The sequence below is a fragment of the Microcebus murinus genome, chromosome 3 (assembly GCF_040939455.1).
Source record: "Microcebus murinus isolate Inina chromosome 3, M.murinus_Inina_mat1.0, whole genome shotgun sequence".
Lineage (NCBI taxonomy): Eukaryota > Metazoa > Chordata > Mammalia > Primates > Cheirogaleidae > Microcebus > Microcebus murinus.
In genome coordinates this window covers 77,930,650-77,952,473 of record NC_134106.1, presented here as the reverse complement: position 1 = coordinate 77,952,473, position 21,824 = coordinate 77,930,650, and the positions used below count along the sequence as shown (strand labels likewise).

The window sequence follows — 21,824 nt, the reverse complement described above, 5'->3', positions numbered from 1 at the left end:
AGAATGAAAAATCTTATAATCAGTCTGAGAAAAAGAGACCCATTGCCTTCAGAGGAGCAAAAAACTGATGACAAACTTCTCAACAACACAATATAAGTCATAAAACAGTGAAATAATAGCTTCAATATTTTTAGAAAAAAATAACTTTCAACCTAGAATGTAATGTCTAGGAAAAATATACTTCAGGAATGAGGGAGAAATAAAGGCATTTCCAGACAAACAAAAACTGAGTTTTCCACCAGTAGACCCTAAATAAAGCAGATTCTAAAGGAATCTGCCCTCAGGCCAAAAGAAAATCTTCCAAGTGTAAGGTCTGGAAGGAATACTAGAAGGAAGAGCAAAGAATACAAAGAGCAAAGAAAACAATAAACATGAGTATACATTTACATGATTATGGAATAATATCTTGGGTTTTTGAATAATCAGAATGAAAATAATAGGGCATAAAAATGGGGTTAAAGTATTGTAAGGTCCTTGTATTCTTCTGTAATTCAGTGTGTTGTATAATTCAGTAACCACTGAAAGAATAGAAACAAAAGTTAAGGCTTATAAACTAATTGTGGGAGGAAATAGAATTATTTTTTTTATAGTCCACTAATCTAAAAGAAGACAAGAAAGAACATTTAGGAAGTACATCTAGGATGGGAGACTTGTTTTTATTAATGTGTCAGTAATTTCAGTGAGTGTAAGTGGACTAATTAATTAATTGTTCCAGCTAAGAGTTAAGGATTATCAGATTAGATTTCAAAAACTCTAAATAAATCTTACAGATAAGGATTCAGAAAAGTAAGGATAGTAATAGGATACAAAAACATGCCATGGCTACACTGGCTACAAAGAAAGTGGCATAGCTGTTTCAGGTAGAGCTTATCCAAAATGCTTGGGACCAGAAGTGTTTTAGATTGTGGAGTTTTTCAGATTTTGGAATATTTGCATTATGCTTACCAGCTGAGCACCCCAAATTTGAACATCCAAAATCTGAAACACTCTAATAAATATTTCCTTTGGGCATCATGTGGGCACTCAAAAAGTTTCAGATTTTGGAGCTTTTCTGATTTGGGATGCTCGACCTATATTAATAGCAGTCAAAATAAAATTTAAGGCAAAAGACATAGCTAGAAAAGGGCCATTTCATAAAAGTTTCAATTCCCCAGCAAGATAATAAGTTTACATTTCTATGCAGTAACATAATGTCAAAAGCTGTGAAATAGAAATTGACAACTAAATAAAGATAAGTAAGCAAATCTATAGAGTGGGTTATTTTTAACATATCTCTCAGTAATTGATAGAACAAACATCTTAAAAAAACAGTAAAGATATAAAGTATTTAGGCAATATAATGAAAGTCTTATCCTAATTGACATATATACAACATCGAAGAAAATACATTATTTTCAAACACACCAGAAACAGTTACAAAATTTGTTCATATGGTAAGCCATAAAGCAAGTCTCAAGATTTGATTGATTCAGATAATTCAGAGCACATTATCTGACCACAGTGCAATTAAGCCAGAAATTAATAACAGGAAGATAGTTAGAAAATCCCCAGCTGCTTAGAAATGAAGACATACTTTCCTAAATAACCCATAGGTCTATTATAATGGAAATTAAAAGATATTTTCAACCAAATAGTAATGGAAATACTATATTTCACAATATATAGATACAGCTCAAACAGATTTAAAAGGAAATGTATTGCTTTAAATATATATATTATAAAAACAGAAAGTCTAAAAATTAATAAGCTAAGTGTTCCTCTCAAGAAGTTTCTTGAAAAATAGCAAAGTAAATCTGAGGAAAGTAGGAGGGAGGAAAGAATAAAGATAAGAACAGAAATTAAACAGTATAAAGTAAGCATTCAATGGAGAGAATTAACAAAGCCAAACTTTTTAAAGACAAATAAAATGGAGAAACTTCTGGTGCAATTGATCAAAGAAAAAAGAGGAGGCACAAATAATAGAAAGGAGGCATCACTATAGGTGTTACAAATGCTAGAACAGTAAAAGGATATTATTAATAACTGCTGATAAATTTAAAGATTTGGGGAAAGATAAGCTAGAAAAAAATGTTCCATAATAAAATAGATTTAAGAAATAGAAAACTGGGCCAGGCACGGTGGCTCACACCTGTAATCCTAGCACTCCGGGAGGCCGAGGCAGGCAGATCACTCAAGGTCAGGAGTTCGAAACCAGCCTGAGCAAGAGTGACCCCATTTCCACTAAACATAGAAAGAAATTAATTGGCCAACTAAAAATATATAGAAAAATTAGCCGGGCATAGTGGCATAAGCCTGTAGTCCAAGCTACTCAGGAGGCCGAGGCAGTAGGATACTGAGGCTGTATTATTTATTCTGGCCTTCAGGGATACATGCTGATTTGTTGCCTAGGTAAAAGTCACATGGTGTCCTGACCAAGTGCAGAAAACTCTTCAGAGTCTTTCAAAATAGTAAATGCCCCCATAATATCCTCAAATTTAAAAAAAGAAAATAAATAAATTTTAAAAAATCATAAATGCTCCTTGAGAACCATACATTAACAACATAAACATTTTGCATTTATAAAAGTAGGAAAACTTCCACTAGAAGTTATGAAATCTTTACCGTAGAACTAATTTTCCTTTGGAGCAGGGTTTGCTCCACCTAAAATGATGTAAGAACTCCTACAAGAGTAATCCCGAGTAATTCTCCACGTGAGGTCAAGGTCATGCAAACTTTCCAAGGTGGCATTAATATAAACGTAATAGAAAGATCCTGGTTTTTGCCTAAAGAAATTCAGTTTTTTTTACATTATTTACTTATAAAACTAATAATTAAAAATTGCTTTAACAAATTTTCACTAGACAGGATCCTAAATCTAGGCCTCCTTCTACTGTCAGTTCTCATGAATATTCTGAAGAAAAGGAATGAAGTTTGCTGAACTGCTAATGTGAAATCATGGAGTCCTGGATATGATAGAATTTGTGGGTGAAGGTGACAGCAGAGAAGCAATCACAAACTGTTAAAAAAGTGTTATAAATTCTAACTGTCTAGGAAGCATGGTAGAGTCAGGCTCAGCTTGGCCACACCCTCCCACCCTGGGGCTGACCACTGCTGGCTAACTTTTCTCACCAAGAGTTGTTGGCTCATCAAGCATCAGCGCCCCATTGAGCCACCTCTTGCACACGAGAGCAATCCTCTGATTGTCCTTGGCGCTATGTCCACGCTAGGTGAAGCATTTGAAAATTATTTTTGAAAATAATTTGGGTAGTCGCACAGCCTTCACCTCATCAGGACTTTTATTGTTCACTATGTATGTTTTAGACAGTAAAACTTGATTTCACATGAGAGGAAAGTTGCTTGTTTTGATTTTGTGATCATGCTCCAAAGTGTTCTTGGCTCATATATTTAAATATCCTAAATAAAACAGAAATTAAGCTTTGTTTTCAAGCGTGCAAAACCGGCATACCATGTGTTTCTGTATGGAAAAAGGACTTTTCAGAAGCAAATGACTGATGCATGGATAGAACTCTTGCATTCTTTCCTTTATGTGCACATTTCACACATGCACATGAACATGTGCTCTTGCTTATTTATTTGGTGTTTTTAAAAATCTGTACAGGAAAGAAAAAATCGAAATTCAAAACCTTTAAGAAATTCTTTGGGAAGAAGAAGAGAAAGGAATCTCCATCGTCCACAGGAAGTAGCACCTGGAAACAAAGTCAGGCGAGGACTGAGGTCATTGCCATCGAGTCAGGGCCGGTGGGCTATGACTCCGAGGATGAACTGGAGTAAGTTGCCTTTGACATTCCTCGGGCTTGTGTGCTCCAACTGGAAGCGGGTGGTGTCTGGGCACAGGAGAACCCGAATACTCCGCTTCATTATCATGGTCCCTTGCTGGGTTCTGAGCCTCCCGACCTGGGCAATTCCGTTAGAGGTTCTTGCATATGAATTGTGTTTTCTGTCTTTTCAAACATAGTGATGTAGAAAATTGAGGGGGAACATGAGTAGGTACTTGCTGTGTGCCAGGCACTGTATATATTTAAAGTCCACAATAATTGTGGGAGAGGGAGTGCTATGTGCCATCTTATAAATGAGCAAAATAAGCTTTAGAGAAAATTTGGAACTTGCCCAACTTCCTACAGCTGAAAGTGACAGGCAGGATTGGGATGTAGGTCCTGGTTTAATTTGACTTAAAACTCTTTGGAGGGCCGGGCGCGGTGGCTCAAGCCTGTAATCCTAGCTCTCTGGGAGGCCGAGGCGGGCGGATTGCTCGAGGTCAGGAGTTCGAGACCAGCCTGAGCAAGAGCGAGACCCCGTCTCTACTATAAATAGAAAGAAATTAATTGGCTAACTAATATAGAAAAAAAAAAAAAAATAGCCGGGCATGGTGGCACATGCCTGTAGTCCCAGCTACTCGGGAGGCTGAGGCAGCAGGATTGCTTGAGCCCAGGAGTTTGAGGTTGCTGTGAGCTAGGCTGATGCCACGGCACTCACTCTAGCCTGGGCAACAAAGTGAGACTCTGTCTCAAATTAAAAAAAAAAAAAAAAACTCTTTGGAGGACCTGGATACTGTACTATAAAAATACATTTCTCTAAACTTGAACATTAAACAATCTAATAAGATTTTCACTAGACAGAGAAAGAGAAGGGAAAAAAGGCTTCTTGCTTTTCAGTCTTAGAAAAATCATCCAAAAATATCATTAGGAAGAGAAGACCCAATAGGTATGAAAATTTGGGGAGATTTAGTGAAGAAATCCTTATTTTTGTAACTTGCATGTCATCAAAATATAGTTACATTACATATGCTCCAGTTATTCCAGCAGTTATTTCTGTGCCTAAGAGGAAAAGAAACAGGTTTGTTGCTATGCCAGCTTCGACATTTTCTTTTAAACAACATTGGCCTTTTAATTTGAGGACAAAGTATTCAGAAAACATAATATCTTTTGGGTTTGGGGTACAGACCGGGCTGAGATGGGGTCCCAGGCCTTAGCACCCAGTAATGGTATCCTATCCCCTCCCCAGCATCCTTGCAGTTTTCAGAGGAGCAGCAATTATACTGGCCACTTGGTGGCGCCAAATGACTGAAGAGGAGATTGGATTTTTTTTTCCCCAGTTTTTTTGTTTTGTTTTGGGTTTTGTGTGTGTGTGCATGCATGTGCGTGCCAGCAGGGAGCCTGATAGACTCACATTGTACCTTGTGAAGCGTGGAAGGGATGTAGACCATGCATGCATTTTCTGGGCAGTGTGCTCTGAACCCTTGGGGAGCAAGATGTTATTGTAATAATATTACTAATTATTAAATACCATCACTTAATTATTGTCCAGCCCCATGGAAGCTATAGCACCCATCCTACCCACCCCTGTCTCTTGACTACAGCACACAGTTCTGGTGTTGGGGAGACAGGCCTGAGAGTGGCCCCTCCGACCACAGGCAGGAGCCCAGCTGGAGGGGCGAGCCAGGGGGAAGTGACCTGTTCACTTCTCCATGTCTTCCCTTCATAGGCGCCCTCAGAAACAGGGGGACAGTGTCCTGTTTATCTTTGTATTCCCAGCACCTAACAGGGACTGGGCCCTCAGTTACTAGTAGCAGTCTGCTGGGATGGATGCTAAGCAGGCAAGAATGGGGGTGGGGTATGATGAGCCCTGGGAAGTGCAGATGACATTTTTAGAGGGTGGTCCAGAGGAAGAGGTGAGATAGTAAAGGTACTCTTGACTCCTGCATAAGTCTGTGGCAACTTCTCTTTTCTTTTCTTTTCTTTTTTTTTTTTTGAGACAGAGTCTTACTTTGTTGCCCAGGCTAGAGTGCTGTGGCGTTAGCCTAGCTCACAGCAACCTCAAACTCCTGGACTCAAGTGATCCTCCTGCCTCAGCCTCCGAATAGCTGGGACTACATGCATGCGCCACCACGCCCGGCTAATTTTTTCTATGCATTTTTAATTGGCCAATTAATTTCTTTCTCTTTTTAGTAGAGACGGGGTCTCGCTCTTGCTCAGGCTGGTTTCGAACTCCTGACCTTGAGCGATCCACCCACCTTGGCCCCAGAGTGCTAGGATTACAGGCGTGAGCCACCACACCCTGCTATGGCAACTTCCCATTCATCAAAACAGCTCTAGTTGCTAAAGCATGTTAGTGCTGCCAAACCACATGGGACCCTGTGGGTTGAAAAGGTGATGCCCATTTATCCCGTCTGTGTCCGTGTGATTGTGCTTCTTTAAGTCTCTTAAACTGTAAGCTTCCCTCCACCCTCCTCCCTTTGTTTCATGTCTAATCTGATGGAGGAGCAGGGCCGGCTGTTTGCCCTGCAGAATGTCCCACATTCTGAATTTGCTTTCTCTCGGTTTGATAACCCCTTTCCTGTAATCCCTCGAGTCCTCATAAACCGTTAGATGAATCTAGAGGTTTGATTAGATTAGGTTTGAGATGATGCTGGTGTTGTCACATCGCATCACGCTTCCCAGCAGTGGGTTCGGGGTGTCATTGTTATCCCTGCACCAACCTTCATCAGCTGCTTGGTTGGTTACTCTGAGATGCAATTTGTGCAGGAAAGTCAGGACAATGCTTGGTTCTCCTTCTATTGATCCACCCTCAGGGTAATGACCTGGTACCCTAGCAATTTCCAGTAGTGACCAGTGAGTTTTGTTTTTTCTTTTCTTTTCCCCCCTCAAGTATCATTGTGAATGTGTTGATTTTTATATATTTGATTTGCTTTAATCCATGACAGTCTATATTCACTTTAATGTTCAAATTTCACTTGACCAGCCTTTAAAAAAATGTTCAAATTGTTCCATTTTAGGCTAGTGAGAGTCGTTTCAGATTAGCTCCTGGGTTCTTTTGATGTGACCCTATTCATCTTTGAAAGCTTCCTTGCTTTCTTGCACAATGGGAAATATCGGGTTTATTTTGCACATTCCCTGCCCCAGACCAGGAATCAGCACTTTCCTCACAGGGCCCCGGTTCCTTCCTTGTAGTGTGAAATGGTTTTTAGAGACCACAGTCTGGCTGCCCGGTGATGATTGCTAGTTGCCTGCCATTGGTCTATATCCTAGACCTTTCCAGGATATAGCTAGGAAATATGTTTTATTTCCTGAGAGAAAAATAAATCATTAATTCCCTGATATTTCAGTTCAAGTTTAATAAGGCAACATTTTTACTTCTTTGATTCTTTGTATTCTCTTCTCTCTTACATGGAAACCTTGGCTCCTTATGACGGTAACAAAATTACTTATTTATCCTATCATATATTTATAATAATTTCACTATCCCCTTTCCTACACAGAAGTTATATACTATAAACATTGTTTTGCACTCTTGTCTTTTAATCGGAGTCACTACTAAGAAGACTACAGAGTATAATTCGATATCTTTGCTATTTTTATCACTGTTACAACTAATGTTACCATTGGTACTACTGAGTGCAATTTGATATCTTTGGGGTTTTTGTTGTTGTTCTTAGAATTTATCCTATTCTGAATGTAGAGTCAAAGTCACTTGAAATCATTCTTTCCTCTGTGTGATCGTGCCTACAATCTTATATAGAATTAGGTTTGTTTGTTTCTGTTTGCTTTCTAGTTTTAGAGATTGTTTCATTTCCCGTTTTGTTTGATTTTTATCTTTTAATTATGTAAAACATTTGCATAGTTTCAAAGATAAAATTGTAAATGTAGATACCTTTGCACCCTGTGTCCATATCTGGTTTTCTCTGTTTCCCAAAGGAAACTAATTTTATTCGTTTGTTATTTATCTTTCTATTTTTATTTTTAGAATTATAAGCAAACACACATGTGTATATTCATATATCTATTCGTACTCCGTTTTCCCACACAGAGCAAACACTCCATGAATGTAGTTCTGCACCATTTGTTATTATTTTCCTTAGTGTAATCTGGCAATGCCTGTGTAAGGTATATCGAGATCTTCCTCACCCATTTTGTCAGCTGCAGAGTCCTGCATTATATGACAGTCCATATTTTACTTAGTTAGACACCAACTGTGGGACATTTGGTTTGGTTTCTGTCTTTTGCTTTTATAAATATTGCTGTATTGAATGGCCTGGTGCCTGTGGCATTTTGTGTTCTTGCCAGTGTGTTTTTATGGAGGCCTCTCCGTGCCCTGCTCCTGGCTACCCCTGGAATGAGGTGGTTGGGTGGTGGTTGTGGTTTCCAGAGGGTGAGGCCAAGGGTGTCCACTGTAGGAGGGGACTCCAGGTGCATGTGTGACCTTTAGGTGAAGAGCTGCCCCCGGCAGGGAGAGCCTGGTTCCTTCATTTGGCTTGATTCCTCCCAGAAATGTGGGGACACACCCTTCTGGGAGCCACGCCTCACTGTTGCAGGCTTGGAAGGAGTTTACAAGGAAGCATTAGTAACCAACACAATTTGATCTGCAGGGGAGCAGGGCCACACCTCAGAACCCCTAATGGCCCGCAGTGGACAGGATGCCTGGGGAAGGGGGGGGGAGGCCGGAGGACGGGGTGGGGCTGGTGTGCGCAAGACGCCCCATCTGCGCAGAGGCAGGCTTTCCTTCCCTGTCTGCCAGGCCTCAATCATCTCCTTCCACCTATTGTTCAGGCAGCCACCGCTGCTAGGAAAATCCGATGGCTAATTCCCACATCCTCTCAGGACATGTGAATGTTCTGTGGGTGCAGTTCCAAATCAGATCCTTGAGCTCGGAGCTGGGTTGGTGATGACAGAAGGGCCTGCTGCCTCTGCTCCAGGACCTAGGCACACAGAGGTAGGGTTGCACGGATGGTGCATCACATGTCCTGTGGGTGCAGTTCCAAATCAGATCCTTGAGCTCGGAGCTGGGTTGGTGATGACAGAAGGGCCTGCTGCCTCTGCTCCAGGACCTAGGCACACAGAGGTAGGGTTGCACGGATGGTGCCAGGTTATAAAAGGAGGCCACGGCTTTGCAAATCCGTAGCTCTCATTGCAAACCGGCCATGGATGTATGTTTTGGACCGTCTTGTGAGGCAGGCAGGCCCTCGGCTCGCTGTGCAAACACAGCCTCCTGCCCACGTAGGAGCAGCTGCGTGTTTGCCCACAAGGCATGGTCTCCCCCTCCCTGGGCATCCATGACAGGCTTCCTCAGATCCCGGCCCTGCCAGCCCTCCCTTTCTGCAGGCCTGTCTCAGACCCCACACCTCGCCAGACCTTGGTTTTTCCATCAGTAAAAAGAATTAAAGAATTCACACAACCTTTAGATCTATTAGGAAAATTCCTACCTCTACAATGCTCCTAATATTTGACTGTGGCGTTGGACAGTGGGGGGCTGAACTGACATCAGGGGCTACCCACAAGCAAACGCAGCAGAGGGGGTGTTGTACGATGTGATATTAACCCACCTCCCCCTTTCTCGTTCCGAGTCCCCCGGGGGCCGGGAAGAGGCGGAGGAGGGCAGAATCTTACAGCAGCTCTTTCATCCTAGGGAGTCGAGGGGCACGATGGGCAGCCGGGCCCTCTCCCATGACAGTATTTTCATTCCTGAGTCCGGTCAGGACCCTGCTCGGCCTGTGCGAGTCTTCTCCCAAGAAAATGTGTGTGATCGGATTAAAGCTCTGCAGGTAAACCCTTCCTCAGCTGTGTCACTTGGTATGTCTGTCCAATATCAATTGAGAAGTGTTTGAATGATTCCCGCCCCGTTTATTTGATATACTGTAAAGTAGAATTGCACACACATCATAACCCTCCCAAGACACGCCGAATGAGTTACAACTGCATCTTGATTCCTTCTCAGATGAATGAGCAAGAGATGGCAGCCAGGGCTGGTGCGGGCGCACGTTCAGTTCAGTTCCCTGTGCCACGCAAGGGCACCAGAGACATTTCCTGAATGAATGAATGAATGAATTGGATCAAGAGGATTTGTTGATAAATGTCGTTGATGAAAATAAGAGCAAATGTTCTTTATTCCAATCTAGTTAAAAATACAGTGTAATGTGAAAATGGGGCCGCCGCCTCCTCCAGGGGTGCTTCCCGCCAAGCGGGGAGAAGATGCCGGCATGAGCTCTGAGGACGACGGGCTGCCCAGGAGCCCCCCGGAGATGTCCCTGCTGCACGACGTGGTTACTGGCCCGACCATAAAGGCAAGTGCAGCCTGTCCCACTGCGGGTCGCACCTGCCTCTGCCATGGAGGGCACCAGAGATCGAGGGACCCTTGTCTGTCTCCCTAAGATCTCCCTGGGTGGATGAGGCTGTGGACCTGTGGCAGGCCGGGTCACTGGCACCCACAGTCAGCCCTTGCACTGTATTTATTTTTCATTAGGCAATTTCTTTGGGCAGAAATTCAGGTCTGGTTAGGAGATGTGGTTTTGGTAACATTTTTCGTGATGGTGACAGGTCTGATACAATCAACCCCATACCTCGTCTTTCCTGTCTGAGCAGATGGGCAGACCCACAACCCATTTGAAAGAAGGGAGAAGGGAAACACCTTTGTGTCTGTCTCCTGTTGTCATGACGATTGGCCGTAGGGAGAGGAGAGTAGCAAACATATAACACTTAATCTAGGCCCCCAAATCCGAGTCTTATGACCACGAGAAGAAGGTGGTTTAGGGGCAGTAATGCGAGGTATGTTGCCGGCAAACAGGGCAGCAGGGATGGGCTGACAAGCAGGAGAGGAGTTTATGACCTCAGCAGGGTGGAGGAACATACCACCTTCGTTAGAACCCAGAGGCGGCGGCTGAGGAGTTGAGCTCTGTCTCACACATTAACAACATAGCTCGTGGTGCTGCCGACTTTTAAAAGTTTTATTTTATTGTGGTAAAAATACTTAACACCCATACGAGGTAATTGTACATAGATGATAAAAATAGATTATTATTTTTCCCATGTAGACAAGTCTTGCTGTGGGGGTGGACAGAGTTGGAGTTATCTGAGTTATGCTGACACTTGAAAAACAAATAAAGGCCAGAGTTTATTTTTTATAGCCACATACCTGCTCTGTGCGTCTTTGGAACACTGTCACCTCTGGCCTGGGTGAGGGGCTGTTCACAGTGAAGTGGGGGGTTCGTTGCGAGCCACTGCCTGGCAGACCCTATGCTGCTCTGAATTATATTCAACAGCCACTTCAACTGGGACGCCTAGAAGCCTCGCCAGATCTGATTTTTGTGCACATATGTGGGTTCCAGAGTGTCACTGATGAAAAGGCAGAAGGAGGACTGTGGTCTAAGCCCCAGGCATGGGGGGCTCCCATGAAGCTGGCTAGAGAATTATTCCCTCCAGAATTCCGTTGCAGGTTGAACCTGTCCTTTCTCACTCCAGGACTGGGGTCTGAAGACGGTGGGCTACCCATGCTTGCTCTTCAGCCCTGCAGAGACGGGAGGGAGGCTGGGAAGGAGGGTGTAGCCTATTTCCTGAACTCCACCAAGCTGATCTTGCACCCCTTAACACCTTGAAACACTCAGGTGTGCCATTTCCGCATCCCCTTCTTGGGAGCAGATGTGACTTGTGTATTTCTGGGCCACATGGAAGGGAGATGTCTGTTGGGAGCTGCCTTGTTACTCAGTGTTGACTGACTCTGCCTCCTCCCATCCCACAGATCCCTGCTTCTCACAGCATCCTGTTCTCTGCCTTCAGCCAGAACAGGCAGGAAGAAGAACAGATAGTTTCTAACCTTGTTCATCATTAAAGAGCAAGCCCAGCTCCCAACCCGCAGGGCTCCAGGATGCACAAATTCCACTCACGTTGGGCCAGGGCTGACCTTGTCTTTCGTGGCATCCCTCCTCTGGTTACTTTGTTTTTTAAAAAATGTTCTGAGATTTTATCAATTGTTGGATAATATGAACAATCCATTAGCTTCATAGGAAACCAAACTGTGGGTCTTTGAGAATTAAAAAAAAAAAAAGGTAATCTTTATCATTGTGGTTTTGAAGAAACAGTGATCACATTTTGAGGCCTCAAAGTTTTTTTGTGCACAAATTGGCTGATTGAGAGGGAAAAACAATACACACTTTAAGGTGCGCTTATATAACACATGGCATTTGATATAAAGGGCGCCTTAAATCCCAAAAGGATGGGATTACGAGCTGTTTAATTTTTTTTTCTATGTGACGCCTTCCACAGGCCTACATATTTGACAGAGAAACTTCAGATTATTGTGAGAAAAAGTCTTTAGTAGCAAGTGTTTGATGATACAGCCAAGGTGACATTTCCTGGCAAAATAAGGTTTTCAGCGGAATTTTTTTTAAACTTCACTATCACATGAGATAACCACTGATGAAACTCTACCTGATGATTTTCAAGGTAAAATTACATCTATCCGGTCATATTCTAGGTTTCCTGCTTAATAGGAAATACTGGGTAGAAGGTGACAAACTGGTGAGTCTCTTAAGTCTGTCTTGCTCCTGGGATGAGGGAAGGGAAGGTGGTGGAGAGACACAGCTCTGGTGACAAAGGGACAAGTCCTTGCTCACCACCATGGAGCGAGGCCCTGGGCAGGTTTGTCACCTGTTGGAATCTGTGTCCTCAGAGGGTTTGGGGGAGGATAAATGAGATCAGGTAGATCAGTCCCTGCCCTTCCCAGCAGGGCCAGTGGGCTTCTCATCACCACCCACCACAGCCGCCGCCCCTGCTTCCTGTCTGACAGCCCTGCCTGCGGGTGCCTCCCAGCTCCTCCTCCTCGGTGGCTGAGCCCCTCTTTTTGAGGACAAACACTGTAAAGCAGCTGTCACGCAGCATCATCCCAGAAACAGCTTCTGAACCCTAGGCCATTTCCTCAGGTCCTTTAAGCCACATTCCCCCCAACAAAAGATTAGACCTAAATCCTCTTGCTTCTAGAATCATCCAGAAGCACAGATTTCAGGAAAAATTGGGTGACTAGGAGCAAGCGAAGTAGCTGTGAATGCTTTTTGAATGCTGCCAGCCGGCTCACGAAGACACAAGCCAGCCCCCGGACCCCGGCCTCCTCCCCAAGACCCCACCCCACCCCATGCAGTTACATCACTGAGCAAAGACAGAACTGGTGATTCTCCTTGGTCATGAAGGCAGGGGTCTCTCTAGACCCCCAGAGCTCTCAAAGAACAGTGGAGACTGAGGTGAGGGTTCTGAGGACAGAAGAGCTGAGTTCCCTCGGGCAGGGGTTGTGAGGTGATCAGCCGGGACAGCCAGCGCAGGGTTTGCACATGGGACAGAGGTCACAGAAGTTAAGCTCCACGCCAAGGGTCCCCAACCTAGGAGCCAGAGTGGGGCTGAGCCCAAGACCTTATACCCCGGCAGTGCAAACTCGGGCGACCCACACAGAGGAGGAGCAGGGGGCTGTTTGCCCTTTGTTGCCTTCAGAGTAGTGGGTTTATAAGGGGGACTGAAGGCCTGTGTTGTAACAATCACAAATGACATAATCATTCTCATTTGTAGAGTCACTGCATTTGCGAGGTGCCTCATCTTGTCTGTTATCATGGGTCCTAGGCAGTGAGAAAAAAATGTTTCCAAATGTTTGGGCATTGTTTCTCTAGACTCAGGCAACTGCATGATGTTTGAGATGTACACATTCTGTTTGTGACCTTTAAGGAAGATATCTGGGAAAGGTATTGATCTCTCAATCTAAAGCAACTTCCTGAGTCATCAGCTGCAACCGTGGAAGTCAAAGCCACAGGCACAGATGCAATTGCGGCCAGGAGTCGTGTGGTTTATTTTTAGAATATTTTTTTCTTGCTTTATTCCTGTAAATATCTGAGTAGCTAGAAGGGAACCAAAATAGATCATGTCTACTTACTCACTCTCCCTCTTTTTAGTAATTGTATCCTACCAGTTTCGGGATAAACATATACTTTCATTAGAAAATATGAGGGACCTTTACGTGAACAGGGAAAATAAGTTCTTCTCTGAGGTCATTCCTTTGCAGGGACAGTCCAGTCCCTGTGTCGGAGCTTGTGTCTCTACTAGTGTCATCCTTCTGGCTCCCCATCCAGTTTAGCAAAGGCTACTGGGCACCTGTGTGTGAGGTTCCCGGTTTGTAGAAAAGAAACAGCTGTTGAGGCCGGCACCTGTGGGTAGACCGTTTTCACGAGGGCTTACTGATCCGGTAGGGGATAAACAAAATTATGTTCTTTTTTTTTTTTTTTTTTTTGAGACAGAGTCTCACTTTGTTGCCCAGGCTAGAGTGAGTGCCGTGGCGTCAGCCTGGCTCACAGCAACCTCAATCTCCGGGGCTCAGCGATCCTACTGCCTCAGCCTCCTGAGTAGCTGGGACTACAGGCATGCGCCACCATGCCCGGCTAATTTTTTGTATATATATTTTTAGTTGGTCAATTAATTTATTTCTATTTTTGGTAGAGACGGGGTCTCGCTCAGGCTGGTTTCGAACTCCTGACCTCGAGCAATCCGCCCGCCTCGGCCTCCCAAAGTGCTAGGATTACAGGCGTGAGCCACCGCGCCCAGCCCAAAATTATGTTCTTAAATTGAAATGTAAACTTAATGCTAACACTGAGCACCATGCTCAAATAGAAAGCTTTGTTTGCTGTTTGGGTACAACTCTGTGATCTTGGAACACACAAAGCCCAGCCCCTCCCGGGTTCTCCCTCTGCACCTTGGCCCTCATCTGGGCTGACTGTGCTTGTGGGGGCTGCAGGCTCTATCCAGATGTGTGTCTTGGTAGGAGACCCCACTTAGACCTCACTCGCTGGAGCTTGCCAAGCTCGGTGGGCATGTATCTTAGGGTGTGGCTCTCATTCTTCCGTGTCACTGCCAGCATCCCCTTTCTCCCCGCCCCCCCCCAGTGACATGATTGCTCTTTGCTGATGGTCACTTCTTCCCTGCCAAGGTATAAACTAGCAAAATATCTATAACTTAACAGATGGTTACTTAAAGCCAGAGTTCTCCAAGAGGTCACACGAGGATACAGAGAGCTTCAGGAAGAAACCAGTACAGCTCCAGAGATGGATTGTGGGGTGGTGGGCTTGGCACATCCCGGGGCCCCAGCCCCTAAAATGACACCTCCGGGCCTCCCTCTATGCGTCCAGAGACAGGACCAGGTGCCTCTGCCCGTGGACAGGTCGGACTGGTCTGTTTCATCAGAGAAGGTTCTTTTGGCTGAAGCGCCTGTGCTGGCTGCCACAGGGGGACGAGGGCAGAGCCATCCGGCCGTGGGAGGCTGAGACGCAGGTTCTCTGCATGGCCTTCGAAAGGAGTGGCAGGCGTCCAGGGCTTGGCCCAGCACTTACAACTCCCGGCCATTTGCCCTCCGCAGGGAGTATCCCATGTGGACCCTGGGGAGAGGCAAATTGGAAGTATTTCTGCACGTGTAAAGCCCAGGGACAGCGAGGGAAGACGGAGCATGGTGAAAGGAGAGAGTGGTTACGTTGGCTGTACCTGTTTCACATCGTGAAGTTAATGCCTGGTGTGTTTGTTTCTTGTCCCGTGAAGGTCTCTTTAGTGTCCTCACCCCGGCCACTGTCTCCAGACCACGCAAGTGACACCACTGTCTCCCCGAGGAGCTCAGACGGCAGCCTGGCGCCTGTGGCTGACTTCAGTCATCCTGCAGAATCCTCCTCCTGCCTGGACAACTCCGCAGCGAAGCACAAGCTCCTGGTTAAGCCCCGCAACCAGCGGTCGAGTAAACTGAGGCGGCTGTCGTCGGTAATTGGGTTTTGTTCTCCATGTAAAGGCAGGCTGGGCAGGGTCAGCACCCCCCTCCCCCATCCTCCTCTGTCCCCCACAGGGTCTCATGATCCCTCTGAGCACCCCTAGCTGAGGGAACCACACTGCTGGAGCTGGAGTTGCTCATCTTTTTCAACATAAATCAGATATATCTCTCTTCTAGAAACATTCCATTTATTCATTTATTTCTTCCTTCCCTCCTTCCTCATGCACTTTCCAAGAACCTACTATGCATTCATTGTATGCCGGTGGCCTTCTCATTGCTCTCAGTGTATAGTCCGTACCCCAGGCCTGGCACAGTCAGGCTCTGCCTACCTCTTAGACTTCTCTTACCCTCTTTCTTAATCAGCACTTTGGCCTCCTTTCTGCTTCTGCAGCTCCCCAGGCTGTCGCTGGCCCTGGGCCTTGAGACTGCTATATCCCCTGGCTAGATGCTCTTCTCCTGGCTGGCTGCTCCTCCGCCTTGAGGTCTCCGCCTTGGGGTCTCCGCCCAGAGGTCCTCTCCCCAGAGGGGCTCAGCCTGACCATTCGCTTCCTTCAGAGCACTTGCCACACACTGAAGTGACCTTTGTAAACTTACGTGCCCACTGGTTGTTGTCAGTCTCCTTTGACACTGGCCTGGCTGTACTTCCAGCCCCTAGAACAATGCTAGTCACAGAGTTGTTGAATGGATAGATGGATGAATGAATGAATAAATGACAGAAGAAGAAGCTGAACCACTGGAGTGAACACCAGCCTTGAGCAAGGATCCACTTAGTAGCATGGGGATCCTGCCTCTGTAAAGACAGGGGCCTCTTTGGGTACGCTGCCTGGAGATGTCGCCACCTCACAGTCCTAGAAGCTGAGAAACTGGCTCATGGAATACTTTGGCGTAGTGGTACCAGTGGTTTCAGGGTCCACATAGGGTTGTTACCATCTCCCCTGCCTGACCGAGCCCACGACACCCCACCCCAGGAGACAGCCAGGAGCAAGTTATGGGGCCAGCATGGCCACAGAGAAAAAGATGCTTGCAGGCTAATGTCCTCTGTCTTTCCCTCATGAGACAATTGCAGGGTGTTGATGAAGTCGCCAGGACAAAATAGGTGCTTTGGCTGGAGGCAGTGGGCTGGTGCCTCTCAGGATTTCAGGGGCTCCCTGGCCCCCTCTCAGGGATCAAGATGCTGTCAGATGCCCCCTAACTGCCCCAAGGGTGTGAAGGAGGGGCCATGCTGCACCCTCTACTGCCTTTTGTGGGTTCTGTGACTGACAGTTTTAAGACATGACCCACATCCTAAAAATGTTTCCACATCAACAGTTTCCTGTAGTAGCAAACGATCAGTGACACGCAATGTCAAGAACCTACAGCTTTTGAAAATTCTTCTGCTGCAGATTTCTTTGCACGTCTTCCTCTTTTCAAATCCAAAAGAATAGGATTGTACATTTTGGCAAGAGTTAGCTTAGGCATTATCACAAACATCTCAGTCATCTTGGTCTCTCTTAGCAAGCAGATACCAGCTGAAAAATGTTAACATAACAACAAACAACAACAAAAACCCTATTGCAAATACATCCCCAAGTGTCACATTGTCTACTTTAGAAAAAGGGAAGGAGAGAAGAACAGCCTGGGTGACTCTTGGGGTCTGATGACGTGAAAAAAAGATCAACTTCAACACCCTTCAACACCCTTATTTTCACATATTACTTTTAACTGATTCGTGACCACCTTGATCTCCTTCCCTTCCTGAGAGAGCAGGAACTGACTTCATGACAAGAAGGAGGAAGCTGGACTAGAATCTGAATTCTAGAATCTCTCAGAAGAAAAATACCACAAGGTAGTGTAGGGTTGTTAAGCCAGCGGGGCTTCAGGAGGCCAGACAAGGGAGCTGGTGGCTGCAGGGGCAGACGAGACCTCCTGTATAGCAGGCAGAGTTTGAGACAGGCCTTGGTGCTGGTGGAGCAGCCTGGAAGTGTTGGGAGAGCCCAACAGTCACTCAGACCAAGCGCCTGGCACAGAGTTGGGGCTTCGATTTGACCTGAGTAGGTAGTGGAAAGAACAACTTAAGACCAGAGAATATAGGACTTTAAATTTAGCTGAAAACATGGGGTTTTATCCTATGAACTGTTGTTATCTATTGACTGTGTTTGACATGATCAGAATCATCTTTTAGGAAAACCAGTCTGGCTTTGCTATGAGGGCACATCCCTAAAGAGTGTTGACTTGGGAGACTGGCTTGGAGAAACTCGGGGTCATAGGGCAGGCATCAGGTGTTTAGCTGGGCCACCTGTTGGCTCAACCTTGACCAAGGCATCAAGCTCTCTGAGCTCCTGGTTCACAAGTGCAAAAATGGAATGACAAACCCTTCCTCGCTGGGATGAACCGAAGATTAAATGAAATAAGTGCAGAGCACAAAGTGTGGCAGACACCCAGCTGCCATCAGTCCCCTTCCCTTTGCTTCACTTTCTAGTCTGTTGGTTTTGAGGCTCTGCCAGATGGGCTATAGGTCACATTTATTTTGAGGGCATAGCTTGGAAGCCTTGGGAGCCAGGATTCCAAGTAGACCAGTAGGGAGGGATTGAGAAGAATTACCCGCATGGGTATGTCTACTGTGCATAAAGTACCGTGTCTAAAGTGCAGCTTTCTAAACCATATTCAACCTTGAAGACAACAGGGAGGTCATAGCTTCCTCATATTTGCTGTAGTGACAATTTCTTCTATCTTTATTGCCAGCGTGCACAGTCTGAATGCCTGAGTGATCTGACATGGACCCTAGAGGAGGAGGAATTTGAGGAGAAGCCATTACCCCAAGCCTTCAAGGAAGAGAGCCCCAGCGCTGTGCAGCGGGACGTGGTGCTGGACAGAGGCCCTGGGCCTGCACTGCGGGCCATCTTGCTGCAGCCTGGAGGGGCCCGAGCCAGACGCACCCGCCTGCAGCACTCCCCGGCACTCAGTGCCAGCATGGAGGAGGCGAGCTCCCCTGGGCATGAGCCCTCCAGCCGCCCGGCCACCCCAGAGGTCACTGAGCCCGTGTCAGTCCCGGCTTCAAGCGTGGAGTCCCCTTCTCTGCCAGAAGGCTCACTGCACCCTAATCCCAACAGCGAACACCAGGAGGAGGTACTGTCCAGCACAGGCCTGAGCCCCCAGGAGGAAGTGCTGTCCACCATAGGCCCAAGCCCCCAGGAGGAGGTGCCGTCCATCACAGGCCCAAGCCCCCAGGCTGCAGACACAGCTGAGGAGGGGGTTTGTGCTTCTGAAGGTGCCGTAAGTCCGTTATCTACTGATGTCCCTGAGGAGGACACGACACCTCCTGAGACTGTCATAGCAGTCACCTTGGAGACGCTGGCTGGTCCAGACGGGCCAGACCAAGATGTCCCAGACCAAGATGTCTCAAACCAAGATGTCCCAGACCAAGATGTCTCAAACCAAGATGTACCAAACCAAAATGTCCCAGACCAAGATGTCTCAAACCAAGATGTACCAAACCAAGATGTCCCAGACCAAGATGTCTCAAACCAAGATATCTCAAACCAAGATGTCCCAAACCAAGATGTCCTAGACAAAGATGCCTCAAACCAAGATGTCCCAGACCAAGATGTCTCAAACCAAGGTGCCCCACACCAAGATGTCCCAAACCAAGATGTCCTAGACAAAGATGTCTCAAACCAAGATGTCCCAGACCAAGATGTCCCAAAAGAAGTGGAACTGACACTGGTGGTGCCAGAGCCCCAGGGAGCAGGGAAAGAGCCCCCTGCGGCCCCCAGCCCGAGCCCACCACCGCCCAAGAGCTGCCTGAAGCGCAGGGCGTCGGCTGCCAGCACAGGCCTCAGCGAGTCCCCTGCGGGGTCGCCTCTGAGGGAACCAGGCCCCTGCACCCTGGACAGAGAGGTCGCCCCGCCGGAGCGCCCCAAGGCTGAGCAGGTTGAGTCCCCACAGGGAGACAGGGTAGTGCCAGAGCGGAAAACCGAGAGAGGGGGCAGCGAGGGGCGGGGTGCGAAGAAGTTCTCAGTGTCCTCGTGCCGGGGGCGGCAGCGCCCGGGCAGCTCCCGCCTGCTGGAGCATCCGGGGGCTTCCAGCGGCCGCCTGCCCCTGGGGAGAAGCGGCCCTGCCTGGAGGAGCGAGGCGGCTCTCGATGACCTCCAGGGGCCTCCTGAGCCCCAGAGCCGGAAACCTGACCCTCAGAAGCCATCGGAGTGTGACTCTCAGGACTCAGGGGACAGAGTGGCCAGCCCTACCACACCAGGTGCAAAAGAGCCCTGCCCGGCCGCCCAGGAGCCGTCCCCAGGTGAGGACAGAAACCCCTTCCCGGTCAAGCTCCGGTCCACCTCCCTCTCTCTCAAATACCGAGACAGCTCGGCCCAGGAGGCAAGAGGGATAAAGAGATACAGTGCCGAGGTCAGGTTAGAAAAAGGAGGACTGACTTTGCTTCCGAAAGATGAGAAATGTCACCTCGGGACAGCCCCAGCCATTCGAGGTGCCAGGTCCCCCAGCGACCAAGGAAAGGGGAAGGCCCGGTCACCTGAGCAGCTCAGCTCCAAACCACCCCTGCCCAGGAAGCCGCTCCTGCAGAGCCTCACCCTGCCGCACTCGTCCTCGCTCCCCGATGCCAGCCCCAGAGAGCCGGAGCCCAGGAAGGAGAAGAGGTCGCTGCGCAGGGGAGCTGGTAAGAGCCTGCTGAGGGTATCGGGGAAGGGCAGGGCAGTGGGGAAATCTGTATTAGTTGACATATCTTGTTTGACATCCTCTCTGGGTATAAACTTTGTTGCAGGGGAATTGGAAGAAGGAGTCAAAATTCCTCTTAGTTCCACTGACATCATGTTTGATTAAGAGTAGGGAATAGAGAGAAGGGGAAATGATACCAGGATTTTGTGTAAGTACAGAGAAATCAGGTGTGCAGATGCCAGGTAACAAGGGAAATGTAAACACGGATGTTGTAGCATCAGTGGATTGCTCAAATGCTCCTCTTGCTTTTCTCTCGAGAAACTCAGCAAAGTCCCAAATCCCAAGACATGTGTACTCATTTTGATGCAAGTTCTTCCAGGGCCTAAGCTGTTATACTTCTTAGCTATAAATGAAGCATCTCTCCCTGCTATCCTTTATCGTCCTTGTGACCTTTTTCACCCAAGGAAGAAATTCTTCCCATTTCATAACAAGGTTCACGTGGCCCCGCCTCACATGGCCCAGGCTCACGTGGCCTGGCCTCACGTGGACAGCATCCCATATGTTGGAGTCACAAGTCTTGGTAAAAGGTAAGCCCCTCAAGAGTGTGGGCATTTACTTCCTGTCCCAAAAGGGAGCTGGTGTTAAGATTGGTGCAGAATGTAAGAATCTTTGAAAGCAACTGTCTTTTAACACAAGAAGAGAGAAAAATGACCTTTCTCTGCCTTTGACATTTGTCACTTCTTATTTATAGTGTTTCAGATGAAATGAGAGATCTGTTGGAAATGGGTATTTGCAGAAGAGCTGAAGAATCTTTCATTGCTGGATTCTTTTATTAATGGAAATCTGTGTGCCAGAGCATGAAACTGCACGAATGAGTTGTGTGTGCTTGCGATGAGGGCCCTAGGGAGAAGTTTTTTTGGGGCAAATTTTATTTTTTAAAAAAATGTTTCAGGCTATTTTAAGTGGCTACTAGAAATCCAGGACTCTGCTTAAGCACTGCATTGTGGGCCCGAGAGGAAACAGAACCTTGTGGCTCTTGGGGAATCCTGGACCCTAAGAGGAAGATGCACACACAGGAGGGAAAATTAGCTCATACAAAACAACATAAAAACAGATCCAACGATCTTCTTATCTTTTCTGGCTCCCTTCTGGAAAGTTAGTTAAAGTATGGTATGTAAAGTGCTTTAAATTCCTCTGGTGACATCCAAGGATTCGGGTAGTTCCTAAGACCCCACATGTATGGCCTTCCTGACCCAAGGGCCCCTTGGTTCAGCCATGATTTTTTGTTGCTGCCACTGCCTTAGGATAATCAGTGAGGGAGTTCTGGAGGATGTTCAAGCTGTAGCTGATGATCCACTCTGCAAATTTCCCACAAGGTTATTGCAGGCTCCTGTAGAGTGATTCAAAAGTCCGTTGAAAAAGCAAGGGAGGAAGGAATTGCTCTGTGCACACGAAATCCTGGCATCAGCACCGTCCACCGTCATGGCCTGGAATTGGAAATGTCTCTCCAGGGCTTGCTGAATGGATGGAACTTAAGAACAGGATACTCAGGTTCATAGTCAGATCTGGAAAAGAAGCCTCAGAGGGCGATGCTTGGCCCCTTAATTATGTATAACTTCTGCCTAAGT

General features: G+C 46.7%; 1 protein-coding gene across 2 annotated transcripts in view; it reads left to right on the top strand.

Annotated features, from left to right (window-relative positions):
- CRACDL (CRACD like) overlaps positions 1 to 21,824 on the top strand; it is a 125,843-nt gene that overhangs the window by 79,312 nt on the left and 24,707 nt on the right. For both annotated transcript variants that reach the window (XM_012786998.3, XM_076001019.1), the window contains exons 3-7: positions 3,599 to 3,767; positions 9,400 to 9,535; positions 9,890 to 10,054; positions 15,327 to 15,539; positions 18,268 to 20,197. In XM_012786998.3, the coding sequence (XP_012642452.2) occupies positions 3,599 to 3,767; positions 9,400 to 9,535; positions 9,890 to 10,054; positions 15,327 to 15,539; positions 18,268 to 20,197 (2,613 nt within the window). The remainder of the gene's footprint in view (positions 1 to 3,598; positions 3,768 to 9,399; positions 9,536 to 9,889; positions 10,055 to 15,326; positions 15,540 to 18,267; positions 20,198 to 21,824) is intronic.